At 57.2% G+C, this 18,460-nt stretch overlaps 2 protein-coding genes across 2 annotated transcripts; one reads left to right on the forward strand and one right to left on the reverse strand.

Moving 5' to 3' along the window:
- Positions 1-5,904: 5,904 nt before the first annotated feature.
- VOLCADRAFT_118759 (uncharacterized protein) lies at positions 5,905-13,433 on the reverse strand (the record flags this gene model as incomplete). Its single annotated transcript, XM_002954512.1, has 11 exons — positions 5,905-6,171; positions 6,825-7,295; positions 7,701-8,551; positions 10,256-10,355; positions 10,597-10,660; positions 10,748-10,890; positions 11,033-11,157; positions 11,347-11,579; positions 12,286-12,431; positions 12,641-13,093; positions 13,257-13,433. Coding segments are annotated over 11 exons (3,030 nt in total), but the record flags the coding sequence as incomplete, so codon positions are not given.
- Positions 13,434-14,916: 1,483 nt separating this feature from the next.
- Positions 14,917-18,104, forward strand: VOLCADRAFT_118760 (uncharacterized protein; the record flags this gene model as incomplete). The annotated part of the gene is made up of 3 exons (XM_002954448.1): positions 14,917-15,105; positions 17,435-17,503; positions 17,686-18,104. Coding segments are annotated over 3 exons (677 nt in total), but the record flags the coding sequence as incomplete, so codon positions are not given.
- Between the last annotated feature and the right edge of the window lie 356 nt (positions 18,105-18,460).

An 18,460-nucleotide genomic window follows, 5' to 3' on the forward strand; every position in this document is an offset into this window, starting at 1 on the left:
ACGCGATTGAAGCTGCTGCCAGGGCAAGATAGTAGCAACCGAAAGGACTGACCGAAAGGCGTCCGTGGCGACTGTGACGACTGTAACCTCGGGATGACGACTGTAACCTCGGGATGAAGAATTGACGTAGATGTTGGAAGTCCTACCTACCTAAGCCGCCAGAAATATTATAGCCAAACCGTAAACTAGTAGGTGTAGAAAAAGTAGTGAAGGCGGCGAGAAAAAAATGCTGACGTAAAAGTGGCGTAAAGTTGCTGGCCAGGGGTGGGGGGTGGGGGGTGGACCACCTCCGAGACAGGGCCCCCACCCCCGACAAACAAGGGTCCTACAGCGTCAGGCCTCACCTCCCCACCTATGCCGCATTCCCCTCTCTCACTCCCTTCTCCCCCCTACCCACCCTCTCCAAGTTATGCGCCAGGGGTACGTGTTCCGGGTTCCGGGCCGCTCCGAAATCCAGTCCGAAGGCACATCGGCCCAACATGTCGAGGGAGAGGGCCTTGAGCAGACGATCCATCTCCAGGGACGAGCTTGAAGGAGGGCATGGGAGAGATGAGCCGGCGTCCGTGTCCGTAGCTGTCGTACAAATCATACCGGCCGTACAGGTTGCTTCTATGTAGTCCCCCAGAGCAGCGGCGCAGCGGAGGATGGCGGGGTAGTGGCCCCTGGGACCGGGGGCAGGGCGGCAGGACAGGGGTATGAGGATACGGGTCGGGGTCGGGCTGTGCATGTGTGTTTTGGTGTTCATGTCCTCGCCCTGTGCCCCCCATCACGTACGGCAAAAAGCGAAACGGGTGAGTGCTGTGAGTGTGCTCGCACATGTGATTCTGTATGTGTGTCGGGCACATCATGCGCCTCCCGGGAGTATGGGTCGCTCCTTCCTCGTCCCAAAGACGTACAGACATACTAACAGACAAACAGACATCGGCTCCAGACACAGCAAGTGCGCTGAGGCGCGGCACAGTGCTCCCGGGCGTTTCCAGGTTCAATCCCGGCAACACGCTGGATAAGCCGCCAGGAGACCTTGATCCGTCAGATTCCGCGGGTGGTGGTGGTGGTGGTGGTGGTGAAGGATGGTGAAGGGTCCACCGAAACATCCCGGAGGTGGTGGGGACTGCCAGCAGGCTAGTAGAGGCCACGGGTGACCCACCCCTTACTCCGCCGAATCATACATACATACATACATACATACATACATACATACACCGCCACATAAGAAATCCCCCTTCAGACAGTTACACACACAACCGGGGACGTACCCCAGGCTGCCAAGCCCCATGGCCGGGCCGTACGACCGCCGTACGGCGCGCCACACATCAGTGGTTTCGGAGACCGTTACGATGCCCTGAACTCCAGGGTGCGGACTGCGAGGGCGTGTGACGGTGAGGAGGTGTCAGGTGTTGGGGGTTGTGGGCTGGGGGATCATATCATGCGTGAGACAGCGAGTCTATTGCAGACACGTGTGTGTGGTGGTGTGTGTGTGGTGTGTGTGTGGTGGTGTGTGTGTGGTGGTGTGTGTGTGGTGGTGTGTGTGTGGTGGTGTGTGTGTGGTGGTGTGTGTTTGAGGGGTTAAAGAGGAAGCGGTTGCGGTAGTGCTCGGCATGCAGCACTAGCGGCCAAACAACACAACTTATGGAGGTTGTAGGTTGGTGGCTGGCTGGCTGTGACCGTTGTCGTGACGGTTACGGTGGTTGTGGCGGTTGTAATAAGAGGGAATGACAAGAGGTACGGGGGAAACAGGATGCATCCGGCATCCACAATTAACACTTGGTAAGATCAATGTACGACAGTGCCAGTTGCAAAAACACAACCTCCTCTGGGTTTTGACACCCTATCCACGAGACGCTCTATCCTGTTCTCTACTCGGCTCCGGGACCCGGCCCCGGGATTCCCCTCCCCTCCCCCCCTGACCTTGGGTGGTATTGGATCCCCCTACCTGAACGGACATACATGCATACATACATACACACATACATACATTTCCTCATACATATCGACAGCGTGACAAGGTAATCGTGTGTACGCAACCCTCGAACAGGTCTGCGCAAACCTTTGATGCAGCCATCGCGTTAGCGACCATCAGCCACACTCGCCCAAGACCCAACCAGTGCCAATCGCCAACTGTCCAACCGTCAACCAACCAACAACCCACCTGATCACCGGATCCCACATGCCGTACCCTTCTGACTTGGGCAGCCCTGGTCCTCCCCGCCCCATAATGGGCGGCAGCAGAGCCGGGTCTGTTGAGTAGCCATTGGCGGGGTGTTGTTGTGGGGCGGGGCGGGGTGGGGTGGGAACGGTAGGGGCGAGCGGACTCTCTCAAGAAGAAGGGGTTGATGCGTCATGAGGAGGACCCGTCCCTTCCTTTTCCTTCCCATCCATCTACGAACCCCGACCTTGCCCCCCACATACACACATACATATATACATACATGCATACATACATGCATCTAAGTCATGCATACATACATGCATACAAACATGTACGCACCTGACACCACGAGGTACCTCCTGCCCACAATCTCCATGCGATATACTGGGCGGTGTGCGGTATGTGTGTTTTCCAGGGGATGACGGGGAGTTGTAAGCGGTCAAGGGGACGGGAGGGGTTTGGGGTGGGGGAACGGGTGGGAAGTCGGTTGGAGAAGGGAGACGGGTAGTAGAGCTGGTGCTATAATGGAGGAAGAACAAACACGGCTACCGGAAAAGACAACGGGGGCCGGTGACAATAGTCCCGGGACAGGTTCCATGGAAAGGTTAGACCTCGTGGGTCGCCAACCTGAGCCAGGTACTTGTTTCGTTAATCCGGGGAAGATAGGGTACGGACCATAAGCGGCGATGGTGTTTGAGGCGTAGTCGACAACGCCAATTAACTATGTTGCAATCGTAAAGGCCGACGCTGAGCAAGATCCCACCTCCGTTATACTCTTCCGCCCATTTTAGCATTTGCTTTGGAAAAAACCTGCTGCGCAGGAACGCGGGCAGCTGCCCAAGCCATGGAAGCCCTGGCGGACCAGGTATCTTTTGCTCAAGGCGTGGCGGTTGACCAACAGATGACGTGCGATGAAACGAGGAACGCATGTTGCTTTCGATATCCGTTTCGGTGTTCGCTATAGGAAGAGGCTGGAGGCAACACCTGCCGGGATGCGAGACATCTACAGGGGAACGTAAGCCCGCATTTCCACTTTTACCTCTAGAGTTTTGCTTTCTTACAGCACAGATCTAACCAAAGGTAAAAACATCGGCCTGACAGTGTATCGATTTCATATTACAAAAAAGTAATAGGCCGATATGGGACGAGAGAGAGAATGAGCTCTCCGTCACTCATTCGTTCGTCCCATATTGCCATATCCGACCGCACAATTTAGCAGTATTCCAGCAGGATTTCGGCTGGCCGGGGTTACCCCACCGTAATCCACATGTGCTCCAATCCAAATCCTCGTACACGGTACACGGACTCGCATTTCCCGCCACCTGCCTTTCCCTTGGCAATTTCCCCTAACCTGAACCCACCTGCGTGGACCACATCGCTCGAAGCGTAATAACCCCACTCCTCCGCCTCCCTTCCCGACCACACGGCCCTTGCCGGGGGCTCCCACATAACACACCTCGACACCTTGGTAGGGCTTTCATCCGCAAATGCAAGCAGGCCAGGTCGCCGCCCTGGCCCAGCATGACCGCTGGAAAGTCTCTACAGGCGATCGCGCTGATTGCCCGTCCTGCACGCGCGCACTGCTGCATGCTAAATGGCTCGCGGAACCACCCTCTATCTCTCTCTTTTCCACCTCCACGCAGCTCGCAGCCAACACGCAGTCGCGGCGATGTATGTACCGTTCATGTGACTGCTGCCATCGATTGCTGCCTGACTGCTGTCCGTTGATACGTACTAGACGGGATGGCCATCCCCCTCCATCCGCAGGTACAGGTAAACAGGCGCTTGGCATGGGTGACTTCCGTACTTGGCACCAGCAGGTGTTGGTAAAGTCGGCCAAAACCTCCATCCCGCTTGGTGTTTGGAAAGTCGCTGTTTGGCACCCCGGCGGGAGCCTGCTGCTGCTGCCGGCTGAAGTATCGGGAACTGTTTAATTTTCCGTCGCTCTCTCTTTTCCATTTCGCCGCTGGTGCCATACAGAAAGAAACCTCCTTCATAAGGCCCACTAGGATGTACAACCCACTTACATGTACAGCTTGAGACGAGCACCTTTGGCCAACCATGTACGGCAGTTCTTGATTCTTGATCTTTAGAGTGCAGAAAGCTGCAGAAAGACCCGAATCTACAGTGAAACCACCCACCGCTTCGCCCCCCTCCAAGTGGAGCGCAATCAACTGTCCATCCACCGCCGAAATACCGCCCCTTTTGGAAATAGTCATTTTGGGGTGTCAGAGAGACACAAAGAGTGTGTGTGTGTATGTGTGTGCTTGCTTGGTTGCTGAACGACTCTCTACAGTTGCTCAGCCGCGCCTCAGGAGCCCGTGCGCCCCCTCGTGGACTCCCCCTTGTACGGTCCTCCTCCCTCTCCCCCACGGATCACGTTGCCTCACAAGCTGAGATGATGCCTTGCAACAGCTTGCATTCCGTTCCGGGGTGCCCGGACTCGATCAGCCCGTCACCCAACCTCTCCCCGACCGGTTCACGGGTTGCGTAGCGGCCTCTGCTCTGAGCGCGATGTCACTGGATCGATTGGGAAGGCCCCAAGCGCCCCCACCCCAAGGCAGGCGACCCAGGGCGACTGCCCCACTGGCCCAGATGGGCTATAACGGTTGCTTCACTTGCGAATATGCGGGCGTGTGCAGCCGTGCTGTAGGACGCGCGACTGCGTGACGTGCGGCTTATTGCGGCTTATTCGACGCCTGCCGCAGCAGCTGCCCGGCTTTCGGCCTGTGGACGGCTTCCCCCCCTTCATCTGAAAGGGGGGAGGGGTGTAGGAACAGCCCTGTCACACATAGAGAACGGCATTGCCGTACATGTCATCGCACCCCGCCCCCCTTACTGCTCAACGGCTCCCTGAACACTCCAGAGCAACAACTCCCCCAAATGCCGGCCTGCCCTCGACTTCCAAAAGTATCAACTCCTGAAGGTCTACTTGCTCCGAGCCTCCATCAAAGCGAAATAACCTCCTTACACATGGGGCACACTGACACACATGCAACTGCGGCAAGGCTGCCGGTTCCCTCTTGCAACTGCTTCCTGATGTTGTTGTTGTTGTTGTCCTCTAAATAGAGCGAACACGCGGCAAGGGGACACGCGACACCAGTAACCCCTGCGCATGGTTGCCGGTGCCCAATCTACATGCCTGGGCCGGGCCCCCAACAAAAAGGCCGAATACCAGCACGACGGCCCAAAGCTGGCAAGCTGGTCAGCCCACGCGCAGGTCCTTCAGCCAGCTCCACGCTCCCGCCACCCCACCCCGGGAGTAAGCCACCCACATAACCCGAACCAGCGGCACCACCAATTCTGTGACTAAACAACCCCCAACTTCATCTGCCTCGCCCTCGGCCCCTGCCCCTACCAGCGCCGCCTCCTCGCCCAGGAAAACCCAGCCCACGTCCCGCTCCGCGACCGCCTCCATCCCTGCCCCGTTTCAAGCCGCCACCTCCGCCTCCACCTCCGCCGCGACCCCCACCCCGACCTGCCGCAGGGTTCCTTCCTCCCCGGTCACCGCGGCCAAATCGGCCCCGCCCGGCACCGGAGGAACCGCGACCTCCCCGACCACCGCTACGGCCGCCGAAGGTCGCATCCATGCCGTTTGCCCTTTTCTTTTGGATCCCGTACAGCTTTGGCGCCGCCGCCGCCAGGGCCGAGGCCGCCGCCGCCTTGCGCGCCGCCACCGCCGGCCTCTTGTCGGTCCGTGACCGGTTTGCCGGCGGACCGCTGACGCCGCCTCCGCTGCCATCGGCCGCCCTTACCGCCTTCACCTTGCCCTTGGTTTTCATACCTTGCCAGCTGGAGGGGTCGGAGGCGACGGCGGCGGTGCGGCCGCCACGACCGCCGCCGCGACCGCGGCCGGCACCTCCGGCGGCTCCTCGGCCACCACGTCCTCCTCCACCTGCGGCCGCTGCGGCCTGGCGGCTCGCTTTCGTGACCCGCAGAGGTCGGTTTCGGAGCAGCTGCCCATTCAGTGAGAGTGCTGCCCGGGCCGCCTCCTTGGTCTTCAACAGCACGAACGCAAATCCCTGTTCATGATTTCCGTGATGCAGCGGGAGAAGGGAAAGGAAGGAGTTCGGGTGGTGGGCAACAAGATGGATGGCAGAACAAGATGGCCTCCGACAGACCGACTGCCATTCGCACAGTCCAGGTCTGCAGTCGCAGAGCCGTCGGGTGGAAGAAGGCGCCAGCGGTGTTGAGCCCGGGCCGCTCTGTTGCTAAAGGAAGCTTTTTCGCTTTATTTATTCGGTCGCTTTCTTCCTCTCTTCCTTTCCCTCTGTTTCGTTTGCAGCCCGAAGGAGCAGCCATGTCCCACATGTGCCACAGCTGCAACAAATCCTGAAGTAGACATCTATCAGAACATACCGTACGACATGGCTGTACAGCTGTACACCGTACAGCTCACAAGACAAGAATCCCGGCAGGACTGGACACCTCGCACTTCTGGCAAAACTGGTTAGGCTTCCGTTAATGAAATTACAAAACATGGGTAGTTGTAATAACGACTTGTACAAATTGTTTGTTTCCTGTCGTACAGCTCTCTTTTCATGGTTTCGGGACCACTGGAGGTTGAGGCACATTCATCTTCAGCCCAAGTTCATCTCATACACCCATTTACCCCGCCATCCAGCCATCTTGCCACGCCCACCCATTTGAACCGAGAACCCCTCCGCCCACCCACCTTGCCCACGGTATTCTCCCGGTCGCGAACCACGCGAACCGCCTCCACCGCATCTGTCAGTTCGGGGTGCATCGCCGCCTGCCCCAACACCAGCTCAATAAGCTCTTCATCCGTCACCTGGAAGTGCAGATTCCCCACAAACACGCTGCGAGATGGGTCGTACATGCCACCGGAGCTGCCGGCGGCGGCCGCCGCAGCTGCCGCCGCCGCGGCAGCGGCGGCGGCCGCCTTTGCCTTGACTTTCCCACTGCCTACCGCCGCTGCCGCTGCCGCCGCCGCCGCGGCTGCTGCGCTCCTGGGCGCCGCCAGGTCCACCCTTATGTGGTGTCCCTCCACGAGCTGCATGTTAGCTCCCAAGGCTGCCTGGGCCACCTCGGGCTGCTTGAAGACGACGAAGGCGGTGCAGGGACCCCGCTCGAAGTCCACTTTGCCGGAGAGGATGGCGGCGCGGCGGGGCATGTTAGCGTCCATCTGGCAGGGCGGCAGGAACCCAGATCCGAATCCGGATCCAGGGGAGGAAAGGGGAAGCGGGGAAAGTGGAGAGACGGAGTGAGTCCTTGGGGGCGCGCAGGAGCCTGTCCCGTCCGGGCCATTGCCGTACCGCTAGTGCCGTTACGTAACGCATGCGTCAGCCGTACACGTCAGCAGGTGCCAGCAGCACCCTTGATAATGCCATGGACGGACCGCGGAGGCTGTGTACGGTAATGCAGTACATCCGTACTGCACATTGCGGTACGTTATGCAGCTCATGATGGCGCTCTCCAACACAGACGCGAACGCACTTGTGATGCGTTACGTCACGCGTGCGATGTGTTGCCTTCTACCTACCACACCAACAACAATACATACATACATATACACACCACAGACACGCACCTTGACAGGCACCCCTCGGATGCGTACGGACTCGACCGCTCCGAAACCCTCAAACAGTCGCCTGACCAGCTTGGGCGTGGTGGCAAATGACGAAGGCAGGTTGCCCACGAAGACGGTGCGGCTCAGCCTCGCCAGCTCCTCCTCCGGACTGAGACGTCGCCGCTTGGCGGTTGGCGCCGTGCCATCACTACCCCCCTCGGCCCCATCAGCCCCAACACCCCCAGTGCCGCCTACGTCCGCCAACTCCTGCTGGTTCACACCGGTGTTGACGTCGTCGCTGCCATCGCTGACGTCGCCACTCATGTCCGCATCCTCATCGTCATCCTCACCTTTTGCAGGCGGAGGAGCCTTGCGCTTGGTGACGCCGCCACCGCCGCCGCTGCCTTCCAAGGGCCCTGTTCCCTTTCGCTGTTGATGTGGCTCCTGCTTTGTGGCGGCGGCGGCGGCGGCAGCGGCGACCGCCGCGGCCTTGCGGATGGCCTTCTGGGAAGCCAAACCACCCTCCGCCGCCGCCGTCGGCTCTCCCTTCACAGCGTCCAGCGACTGCTGCAGGGCTGCGCGGGCGCGAGGTGATGCTTCTGCCGCCTTGCCGGGCGCTGTCGGAACGGTTGCCTTTGGCTTTTTGCCAGGTCGGAGGCCCGCCGCGGGTGGGACAGCTGCGTCAGCGCCGGAATCCGGGGCCTCAGCCGCGCGCTTGCTCTGCTTGTCTTTTTTCTTGGGGGCCTTTGCGTCGAAGCCACCGCCACCGGTGGTAGGGCGAGCATCGTTAACGTCGGCTTCGCCACCGTCATCGTCAACCGATTGCGAGGTCCGCCTCCGTTCCTTCTTCGAGCGCTGCGACTTCTCAGGTGCTACAGCGTGAGATCCATCGGAGGGTCGGATGTCGTTTTTGGCTTTCGAGGCCTTCGCCTTGTGGTTTGCGGGGCCACACCCGTCGGCGGCGCCATCATGAACAGCCTTTTGCTTTTTTTGCACTTTCGGGGCTACATTGAATTCTACTCTTGTGTCCTCCTCATGCCCGGCGCGATTCCCAATAACATGAAAAGGTGGCTGTTCCGGTGCCTTGAACTTGCTCGAATTGCTGAAGAGTCCCGTTGAGGAGCCACTTCCACCAAAAAGATTTCCAAACAATGACGTCATTGCTGCTGTTTGCAAGCTACAAAATGTTCCTTATTTCACAACTGTAAAAATACCTTCAGGGTTTGGTCAGAGCTGCCATCCTCACTCACCTTGCTTGCAAAACTGTGTGGAAAACTTAGTTGGGATAGAGCATTATGTACGCAAAGGGTCTGCAGCCGCCAAGCGCCAAAGTGCCAGCTGCCATGTCGCGTTTCAGTTGTAAACAGTTGTAAACAGTTTTACCAGTTGTTGGCTGTCGCAGCCGTAATACCACTGCCGTTTCTTGGTAACAGGAAACCTTCACAGTAGACGGTACGTCAATAGCCCAGTAGCATGAGAATTGAGTCTACGACAACCATGTTACAAAACTGCTGAGATTTCCTCAGCATTAGCTCTTTGGTCTCTCCATATTGGAATGGAGCTAAAAGGCTTTTCAGGATCAGGCCATCGTACTCCGACCCATCCAAGATACACGCGACCACGAGATTCACAAACCATGACATGCAACATACCATGCATCTGTATAAAACTGTAAAGGTAGATAGTATCTACAAGACGCCGTAATAAACACGGGGCCTGTTTGGCTGTCAAACATTACAGCGCACATATTCACACGCTGTGTACACTCTTCCACAACTCCATGGCAGGCGTAGCCACGGCTCCCGCATATCCAATATTTCAGTTCTGCAGCAGCCAAGATGAGACCTGCCACTAGTGTAGTCCTACACGTCTGTATCACCCGATGCCCGCATTCCTCTCATTCCTTGATCACACGCCGTTCATTACTCCCCGCACAGCTCAACGAGCCTCAGATGCCATCTAAGACATCACGGAAGGTTTTACAAGTAATTGCAGTAAAGCCAAGGTTTCTGAAAGGATTTAGCGCGAGTGCCACTCACGCATCAGTGTTTGGTGTGGCGCGCTAAGCGCGTTTTAGCGGTATTTATCGTACGAGCTACGCAACCATAGGTTTAGGCATTGTCAGTGCCCTGGACCGGCACTTGGCGAGTTCTTCATCATGGTCAGTACTGATTCCACTGCAGCTCGCCGGGCTAGGGCCACCCGCGACCTGGTACACGACAGCCCGCGCTCCGGTGCGCGCCTCGGCTTTTCCCCCTCCTCTCCCCCCTCCTCCTCCACTGAAGCAGTACCCTCTCTCTCTCTCTCTCTCTCTCTGCTTGCAGGCACCACCAGCTGGCTTCACCAACTGATGTAACAGTTAATCGCTCGTTGTCTTGTCTATTATGCGAACGGTACGCCAACTAGGCTCGAAAACCTCAGGTACTATCAGGAAGTGAAACCCTAGGGGGGGACAGCGTCGGATGCAGCGCTGCTCGAGGACCCCCTGAGGAGCTGCCGCCGCCGCTGTCGCCGCCGCAGGTCCCAGGGGTCCCGCTCAACTTCCTTCTTCCTTGGCCGATTGCGGTGGAACTTACTCCGATTCACAGACCAGGAGGGCATGCGGTTGAAGGAGATCTTGGCGTCGGTGTCCTCCTTCAGGAATTTCAGAATCTGACGAGCCAGGGTAGCGTTCTTCTGCGCCAGACAGACAGACAAACAGGCAAACAGGCAAACAGGCAGGCAGGTAAATAGACAGGCGGGCAGACAGACAGACAGACAGACAGACAGGGTGCAACACACCGTACCACTTCACCGGCGCTACCCACCCAAGGACCGGTCCACTCTGACCCGTGACAGGTCCACCCACCTTCATGCCCCACCCCCCTGGAGCCTCCTTTCCCCCACCCACCCACCCCGACCCCTGCCACTCACTCACCTCCTCATCAAACATGTCCTCCATAATCACCCTGAACGCAGAACCTGGATGCTCCTTCGCGTACCTGCAAGGTACGGAGCAAGGTACAAAAGCCATGAGGTCCCCAAACGGGCAAACCCAAAGGGTACTCCGAGCGCCTGTTGTTACATACCTGTCATACCAGCTGTGCGTGACTTCCAAATCCTCGGCAAATGTGTGTGTGGCATTTGTGGGCCTCACACCGGCACCCGCCACCATGCTTATGAGCTTGTGGTTGTCCTCGGGGGCAGCTGAAGCGCGGGAGTTGAGCAGCACCTGCAGGGGCACGGGCGCACACTCCACACGTTACCTTGGAGCTATACACATCACAAAGTCACATGTCAGAGATGATGTGGCAGTCCGAACCAGTGAAGAACCCCCAAACCCCTCAAGCACCCCGTCCCTGCCCTAGCCTTACCTTGGCATCAGTACACATAAGCCGTAGGAAGCGAATGAAGCTGTCAAAGTCGCTGTAGCGACAGTCCGGGGAGGGAAAAGCGCGCCCGCAAACGAAGCGAATCTCCTTGAAGCCACTAACGGCATCTGAAAAGGTGCAGGATGCAAGGAGCTACTGAGCTTCTTTGCAAAGAATGTCAGGGAGAGAAGGACTAGAGGTCGGGTAGAGGCATTATTCCGCATGAGCATATTCCGCCCAACGTTCTGGACAAGGCGGTTCCGGAGCCAAACCAACATGCCAGCATTAAACCCCGGTCGGACCGGACCGTATCTCACCCGGCCCATGATATCCGTACGTGGCGGCGTAAAATGCTCGCGCCGCGTCGCTGACGCGCGCATCATGCAAATCATTAAACCACGGCAACTTGTGCTCTACGGCATACTTGTCGTACACTCGCTTCACGGTGTCATAGCTAAGCCAACCCGCATCGCGAGTGCCGTATAGCGCCTCCGCCTGCTTTTGGTGGACTTGAAAGTTGGTCGAGTGTTTCATCGACTTCTTCAACATCCTGTGTGTGTGTACATCCCCAGATGTATGTACGTATGTATGTGGGTTGGTGCAACAAGGGGAAAGAGTCTTATAAGCAGCGCGTGTTGTTAGCAAGAAGGATAGTTGTAACAATAAGCCGCTCCCTGAAGAGGACCTGGACTCCACAGTCGCCAGCTGATCAATGGTGCTCTCAAGCCCATGGGACCCGCCATTCCCTGAAACCACAGCATTTCATTACGCAGTAGGTCCGTGGGCTGCCTGCGCCCAGATTTGCTTCCTTAATCCTCCTCATGCTCATGGTGTGGCATCCCCACATCTACTATGCGACATGTAGCTTCATATCCCTGGCCTGTTGTTGCCCCACGGTCGCTCTGCCCTGCCTCCTGTTGTGTTGTTGTGCCGTGTCGCTTCCGGGGGCGGGTGGGCACCGGCCACCATGTCCTATAACACCGGTGCCCGGTAGAATCTTCCGGAGCTGCTTTTATGTGTTTAGACGTAAGCGATATCTCTCTCCTTCGCACTTCTGGAGTTTATTCCACTAACTGCATTGCTGACTCTATGAAACATTACGCACAGCACATATAATGTTTTCCTCCGCCGCTGTTTTGCGTCCATGTCTGGCCTTGCGGGGCTCACCACTCGGGGCTCACCACTACATACGGGGCTCACCACTACATACACCTCCACTTGCATCCCCGCGACCCAGCCCCAGCCCAGCCCCGTACCTCCAGGCCAGGTACAGGAACCAGAACGACCCCTCCTGCTCCCCGCGGATCAGGTAATGCGGCAGCTGGTTGAGCGCGTCCATCAACGAGGTGGATCCGGACCGCCCGGTGCCCAGGATGAAAACGCACTTGGCGGGAATTGAAGCCTGAACCGGGGGAGTTGTGTGCCGTGCGTGTGGACGGTGGCGCGAGTGAGACACGGGCGGCGTATGGATCCAACGAAGAGCTCATCCCCAAGTCCCGACCTTTCTATTTCGTGCCGCTCTTTCCTTCCGTCGACTGAATAACTGCCCTGGGCATCCGTGTAATCAGTGAGGGGGCGCCATATAACCGCATAACTGAAGTGCTGCCGTACCGGCTGGTTTGGAATGACTTTGAGCTCCAGGGGCGGCGGCCGCCCCGGCTTCACTTGTGAAGGGCTGACTGGGGTGGTGCCCGCCTCCGCCTTAGGCGGCCGCGGCGCTTGCGACGGAGCCGCGGCATCATCACCGGCCTCTTCGTCGTCTTCGCTGTCGTCGCCGTCGTCGTCCTCCAACGCATGCATTAAGGTTGCATTCCCCATCTCGCTCTCTCTATAAGTCGCTTCCTCAACGGTGAATACTTCTGCGCTGCTGCCTTCGACACCGTCGTCCCCGCTGCTGTCATCACCCCAGCTGGCGTCATCACCAACGTCTCCACCCTCCCCGCTCTGCTGCATCTCCTCCAGCGTACGAATCGCTCTTCCCCCGCCACCGCTGACGGCCTCCCGGTCTACAGCCCCTGGAAACCGGGGCTGTATCCGCTCACTACCCCGGTCTCCTGAGAACACCTGGGCAAGGAGCCACGACAGGGTGACCGACCAGGGAGGGAGGGATAGGAGGATGAGATCCATGGGATTGAGGGTGAGGTCCAGGCAGGGGCTATGTGAGTGTCCGGCACAGCGGTCGATCCCACACCTAAACTGGGGCTGCCATACCCGCTGCCCGCCGTACCTCCTCATCCCAGGACAGAGCTACCCCCGTCAGTGCTGACGCGAGCCGTTCAAGCGTCCGTGTCGCTGCACCGGTGTCTGAGACCGCACTGACGGGGAGGGTTGTCCGCAGCAGTGCAAGCAGGAGCGTGCAGATTGCTGCGCCAAGGAGAGGTGATCGCGCTACCCCCTCACGCATGTTAATCCTTGGACGATATCACAATCTGGATAATGCTCTCGCATGGCAACCTTCGTGGCGCTTTGGAGGTTGTCGAGCTACGGACTGATCGCATGTGGCGGGCGAAGGAGCATGACGCTCGCCAAAGTGTTTCCCTATCAGATCGATCAGATATAATTGCTTGTGCAGGATAATGCTATAATTGCATTTGGAACAATTGAGTCTTACTTTACTGGTTGCCAACTTCTATTGCCAGCCGATGTCTAGTCAACACTCTTTGGCGCACTCAGCAACGTTGCATCATAAAATAATTTATGTGAAGCACATGATACGGGCAAAACCTAAGCATCCATCGTAATATAAGTACGGCCCGAACGTTGCAGCTGAGGTTCATGAGCATCAGCGTTGTCGGAACAGTACAAACATATGAGGCGACTAACCATCCACGCACCATCATCAGCCACATTACCTAAAGCGAATGTTCGAAATTTTTTAATTTGGAGGGCGCCACCAAAGGCGACCTCAAGGGAGGTATTACTATAACGTTTCGAAGGCATTTCTTGTAACCAGAGTTCCACAGCTAAATTGAGAAAGCTTATGGGTAAGGTCGCAGGCGGTTATGCAGGCGACAGTTCAATAACTGCCACTCGGGGGAAACAAGCTGACCAACAAGACAGTTTCCGCTGGGCTGTTGAATTGCCACTTAGCATCCATGGCCAACCCCCAAGTTGGGGCGACATCAGCGCCGTTGATTCAGCGGTACTACCTTTTCCAACTAGACGTTACCAAGAATCTCCCCAGGGCTTAGTAGCCATTACACAACTGACTGACAGACGCGCCGTAGACTGTATTATACACGCTATGCGCGTGGACGTCAGACACTCAACTTACCAGGCTGGTGCGACCTCAACCTTCCCCTTTTGTGGGGCTAAGCTTCACAGCTTCACGCGTGGCAACTTACGTGGCAGATGAGTCATCTAGTGCGATTTGTCTGGACCGCTCCAGCTAGGCCAAACCTCGCTGTAGCTTCCGAGGTGCGTGCAGATTATTGATGGGTGTCCTGGATCTCTCCAGCCGGTGAGACTTACACTGTCTCTACAGGTTGCTAGCGTGGCGTCTCACTGAGTCGGGGCATCCGGCTCCGCACCCTCCTCTCTTTCCGCCCTTCTTCATTCACTCGAGGGTCGGCCTGGGGGTTCCCCCAATGCCCAGCCCCGCGCCTTCATCAGCTTATTATACCATATGCCAGCAATGGGCTCCTGACAGCTGGCTAAAGATTCGGAGCCAATCCTGCTAGTTGCATACCTGGCTGATGCAACACCGCCCTACAATGAACCTGCCAAGCTGTGACCCGGAGTCCCTTCTGACTTTCTTCGAGGAGCATTGGAGAGGTGCTCATCCAGGAAGGCCTGTCCGGACCGTCTGCCCTGCCCCACCACTCTCCATGGGGCCATCTCCAACCTCTCTACCGCCTTCAACCTGCTGAATCGGCGGGGTCCTTACAATGCGGTCACATATTGCGGCAATCCTTGTGAGAGTCAACCGGTCCGCGGTCACAGCAAAGGTTATTGCCAGATCCTCACCCGGCAGGGCCATGCGCATGGACACTCTGCCGAGGGGGGCTCAGGTCCGCATTTGGCAGCACATGGGCACCTGCGGCCAGACTGGGGATGTTGAACTCATCTCTATTCCGGTGGGCGGGACAAAAATTTGTGCCTGAATTAAAGCACTTACCTCTAAAATACCTATTTTTAAATAGAAAATGCTGGCATGGCAATATCAGAAGGCTTCTATAAAGGAATCCGTGAATTATGACCACTTCAGCCAAACTCCTTCGATATGTTCTAAAGGCCCCTCAGCCCTTCATTCCGAAATGAGCACGAAATGAACGCCAAATGAAGGGATTCCGAGAAATCAAAGGGAGGCCGGTTCCCGGAGTGCGGTGTACATCCTGAGGCGGCTAGGAGAAGGGTAAAACCTTCACCGAAATGGGAGGGTGGAGGGGTCGAAGATGAAGGTCGCGTCCCGTCGTACCGCCCTGGGAAGTGTATGCAGTCGCACACATGCTGGGCGTTCTTCTCCACGCATGTGCCAGTTGCGGCTACGAAGGGGTCATGCATGCTGAAGCTTAAAATGGGGTTTTGCCCAGCTGCAGCGTGCTTTTGTACGGCAGCTCCCTAGCAGAGCTGGAGCTCCACAGGCGCCATCGTTAATCCGTTGCACAGCTCAGCAGCCAGCATAAGACTGGGACTTCGTTTCTAACTGAATGTGAAACATAAATGGATGGATATGCTTGAAGGGTTTTGGCCCGCATACTTCACAGCCCTTTCGCAACACACAGCTTTTGTTCCGACACATATTCAGTAATCACACACAATCACCGAGTTATAGTCATCTTCCTTGACTGACTGCAGTGCCGATCTGCGATAATGGGAAGTCTTTATGCTGCCCTGCCTGAGAAGCGAAAACCCGCCAAGACCCACCAAGTGGGTGCGTCTGTATGCGTTGCTGTTGAACAGCAACGCATGCATGGCTGCGCTCTAAGGTGTAAGCGGTAGAAAGACCAGCTTAAGGCCAGCATAGCAGGGTCTTGCACGGCAGGTTTTCGTTGGGTAAGCTTCTTACCGGATATGTGCATGCTGGGCGAGACAGCTCACGGTGCCAGTTTGGGAACCGGGTTTGCATCCAAGCCCGTGCATTCTCGGGGTCTACAACAACCCATTCAGCGCTGGGTGAAGCAAAGCGTTTCCTATTTGTGTCGTGCAGCGAGAGACCTTGCAGCACGACTCATTAGGAGGTACTGTTGACTGCACGGAAAGCAGCCGGTGCGCAGCATACATTTCACTTGCGCTTTGTAGCATCTTAACTTTGGAATGCTTCGACTGGCTGTTGTCATGTTGCATTGTCTCGCTTGGCACGGCTGGCTGTTGCCATGTTGCATGGACTTGCTTGGCACGGTTGTCGGTTTCCTTGCAAATGCTCAAATCCAAATAATCAAATTTTCAGCAAGCTATTGATTTATGTCGAAAATGTTTCTATAAATAAAGTTAATGCTAGGACGAATAGGCGTTTTGGCACGGCCTGAAGGTTTCCAAATATATGGCCACCTGTACGAGATCCTGATGTCGTCTGTCATCCTTGCAAGAGGTCGCAGTGGTTTGAATGCAATATAATATATAAGGACTGCTCGATTAAGGCCGTTGTGTGTAACTATTACGCCTGTGATTATGCATCTCATGTTGCTGATAAGCTTATGCACCCGCCCGCGACATGCATGACAATCGAAAGTGCTATGATTATCATAATTCGTTATAGTTTTTTCAGCAGAATGAACAAAGGTGCACCAACGATATACAATTGACTTTATGACTTTATGCTGTGTGGATAATAGTGACTGAGAGGTGCGTCCGGGCCTTGAGTGTTAACCAAATCTGTATTATATACGTGTTCGTGGAGCAACTCACTCAGGATTCTTCAGTCGTTGAGTACACTTGCACGAGTCTTGAGGCGCCGCCAGGCGCAGCGCTCAGCACGCATCAACTACGCATAGGTTCTTGTATGAAGACATAATTATATAATTACAAACGCACGGATTATAGCCTCGTCAAATCCTTTGGCCGCTGCAGGACATGACGCTTGTGGCAAGCGCAAAAGGGTTTGCAGCGCCACAGACGAGCGCGCCGGGGACCTTACTTCCCGTCACAAAGCAATCCGTTCCCGTATGCTCTACTGTATGCCGCCTTGCCTTGCACGGCAATCGACGGCCACTGCGGGGCGCTGCCGGAGCCCTGCCGTACACAGTTGTCGCCGGGCCATCAGGCGTAGCGGAAAGCTCCTCTGTCGCCGGGACGCCGACTGGAGCAGAAGCTCGCGATGAACTGCATGACCCAGATCGGCAAGCCGTCGGTAATGCCGCCAATGGGGTTGCTGACGCCATTAGCGGCGCGTCACGCCACGGCGGCCCCACGAATGTCGTTCCGGTTAGCGGCGCCCCAGCCACAGACCAGCCCGCTGGCACCCAGGCGAAGGCCCCCAACCTGTGGCTCCTCCTGCCCGTTGCGGTCTGCAAAACCATCACCCTAGGACCACAAGTAAGTTGAGCCCATTGTCTTCGCCCACGTATAGTATAGCTCACTTCTTCACACCACATCCAGGACGCAGCATGTCAGGGACGTTCTCTCCTCCTTACCCAATCGTTCCTCTCCTTTCCCCGGCATATACGCACACGCACACACGACACCCACCCACCTCCTACATATTGCTCGTACGGAAGGCCACGCTTGCCGACGGCGCACTGGCGCTACTGCGGCGCCTGCCCGGCGCTGTTGCCGACCACGCGGCGCTGCCGTCGGGCGTCCTTCGGCTGGAAGTTGCCGTGCCCCGTACGGCAACTACGGCGCTCCGCTGGCTCAGCGGCCAGCAGCAGCACCATCTGCAGCGGCGTCCGGATCCCAGCCCTGCCGCTGGCGGGCCGTTTCTGTACTTCAGCGGGCGACGCTCCTCGGCACCGGATACTCCCGGGGCAGCGGCGGCGGAGGCAGCCACCCGCGGCTGGACCTCCGTGGCAGGGGCCGGGGCGGCGTGGCGGTGGTGGGGCCCTGGCGGCGGCGGTTTCGACAGCCGTGTGGTTTCGGCGCTGCAGCGCTTCCTATCCCCCGACCAGCCGCGGATTCGAATTCTCGGCGGCATCAGGTGCGGGTGGGCGCTGGGCCGCAGGTGTCGAGGAGCGGGGGAATGCTGCAGTGCAGAAGCCAATTCAAGAAGCAGCTTCAGACTTCGCAAACCACCCTTTGCCGGGCTAGAGCCCCGGGAAGAAGTATAGAAGAGTGGGGTAAGGGGTGGAGAAGCGATATCCTTGCTCTGGTGCCGCGCCGGGTCCTCATGTCGTCGCGGTGGTGGTCAACGGTGCTTGTGTCGCTATTGGGCAACCCCGCATTCCCCATATATATGTGTGTGTGTGCCGCTTGGAACTCTCGCACGTACGGAACTGAATGTGCGTGTGCAAGCCTTTTTTGCTCTAGTAGCAATAGTGTATGTCGCGTATGTGT

This window comes from Volvox carteri, assembly GCF_000143455.1.
Source record: "Volvox carteri f. nagariensis unplaced genomic scaffold VOLCAscaffold_43, whole genome shotgun sequence".
Classification (NCBI taxonomy): Eukaryota; Viridiplantae; Chlorophyta; class Chlorophyceae; order Chlamydomonadales; family Volvocaceae; genus Volvox; species Volvox carteri.